Source organism: Mizuhopecten yessoensis, unplaced genomic scaffold (assembly GCF_002113885.1).
Source record: "Mizuhopecten yessoensis strain PY_sf001 unplaced genomic scaffold, ASM211388v2 scaffold8361, whole genome shotgun sequence".
In the NCBI taxonomy this organism is placed as follows: domain Eukaryota; kingdom Metazoa; phylum Mollusca; class Bivalvia; order Pectinida; family Pectinidae; genus Mizuhopecten; species Mizuhopecten yessoensis.
The window spans coordinates 772221-773677 of NW_018407509.1; the positions used below are offsets into that span (position 1 = coordinate 772221).

A 1457-nucleotide genomic window follows, 5' to 3' on the forward strand; every position below is an offset into this window, starting at 1 on the left:
GGGGGGGGGGGGGGGGGGAATATCGCCTTACTGGCAAGCTTTCTTTTCCAGTGATGCGGTATAACCCTTGGATGTGTTAACAAATTCAGCAACATCAGCATGGTCTGTGGCTGGATGGGTGCCCTTTGGGCTTCCGCATGTTACACTAGTAAAGTGGCCATCACCTATATAGCTATACTCCTCTGAAACTAACCATATAACTCGCACCAACTGCAGGCTCTAAAACTATTGTTATATATATAATATATCGGTAGAAATGTTTTAAAATGTACTTCTTTAAGTGTCCGTACTGTACATGTGATTGCTGGTAATTGAAGAAGATGCATTTGTACTAAATAGTGGTTTTTACCTCACCTGGCACGAAGTGCCAAGTGAGCTTATGCCGTGNTTACATTCACTACATTTAACTTACATGTATCTTCTTCCAACCTATGCAATCTCAACAAGACCAAGTTACCAAATAAAGGTTTCCAACTTCTTTTCAGATTTAAACATTTAACTATACATTAATTTAGTTTGACTTTTACATATTTAGACATTTGAAAGACTACACGGAAAAAATAATTTTGCTATGTAATCAAAAGACCCATCCAAACCTGTAAATGTGGTAATTATAAAACTTTAATTGTGTGCAGAAATATTTGCCATTGAAATTCATTTTGATTTTTTTCTGTATCTAGGGTAAGAAGTCAAAGTAAAAGCCGGGAGAGAAAGAAAAGTGGACCTGAAAGGGGAAGAGAAAAGCACAGGAAGAATTCGTCTTCAAGCAGTGACAGTGATTCAGACAGCAGGCAAGCAAAAGTTCTAATGAAACAATTCATTAAGCAACTCAAATTTCGATCCACAAGTATTAGCCATTTCAAGAAATTGACTACTACCTGGTAGTTGACTGAAATGTCTTAATAATTCAGTAAAATATCTGTCATAGCATTGCAATGTCCCAAAGAAACTTGCAAGTTCATGTTGACATATAATTAATACTGCATACCGTAAAAACCCATGTAATTTGTGCACTTTTTTTTCCAGAAATTTAATACCCAAAGTGGGGGGTGCGTAAAATACACAGGTATAGAAATATTCAAGTTTTTTTCAGGAAAAGATCGACGATTCTGGGAGATCGCCATCTTGGATTATTTCCCTTATTATACACGGAACTCTAAGACAAATGACGGTCAACAAATTTATTTATGTCAAACATTAATAAAAGATACATAATGTGTTGTTATGTGAGTTTATGTGAAAAGTATTATTAAATAGGTAACCGTTAACAAAAAAAGTTAAGCCAAATTCCTATGCCAGAGAATCGCCGATCAACTTACGACATTACATTTCGACATCTCGGTGCGTTTCCCCATACTATTACGAAAATGTAGTTGTTCAATTTAAGCTCCGTTCCATGTAAGTTCTGTAAGTTTTTTTCAAATCGCCTATGCGTAAACGTATAGCATGTTTTTTTT

At 35.6% G+C, this 1457-nt stretch overlaps 1 protein-coding gene across 1 annotated transcript in view; it reads left to right on the plus strand.

Annotated features, from left to right (window-relative positions):
* LOC110455681 (RNA-binding protein with serine-rich domain 1-B-like) overlaps positions 1-1457 on the plus strand; it is a 9648-nt gene that overhangs the window by 1580 nt on the left and 6611 nt on the right. The window contains exon 2 of the mRNA XM_021505958.1: positions 681-791. Within this exon, the coding sequence (XP_021361633.1) occupies positions 681-791 (111 nt within the window). The remainder of the gene's footprint in view (positions 1-680; positions 792-1457) is intronic.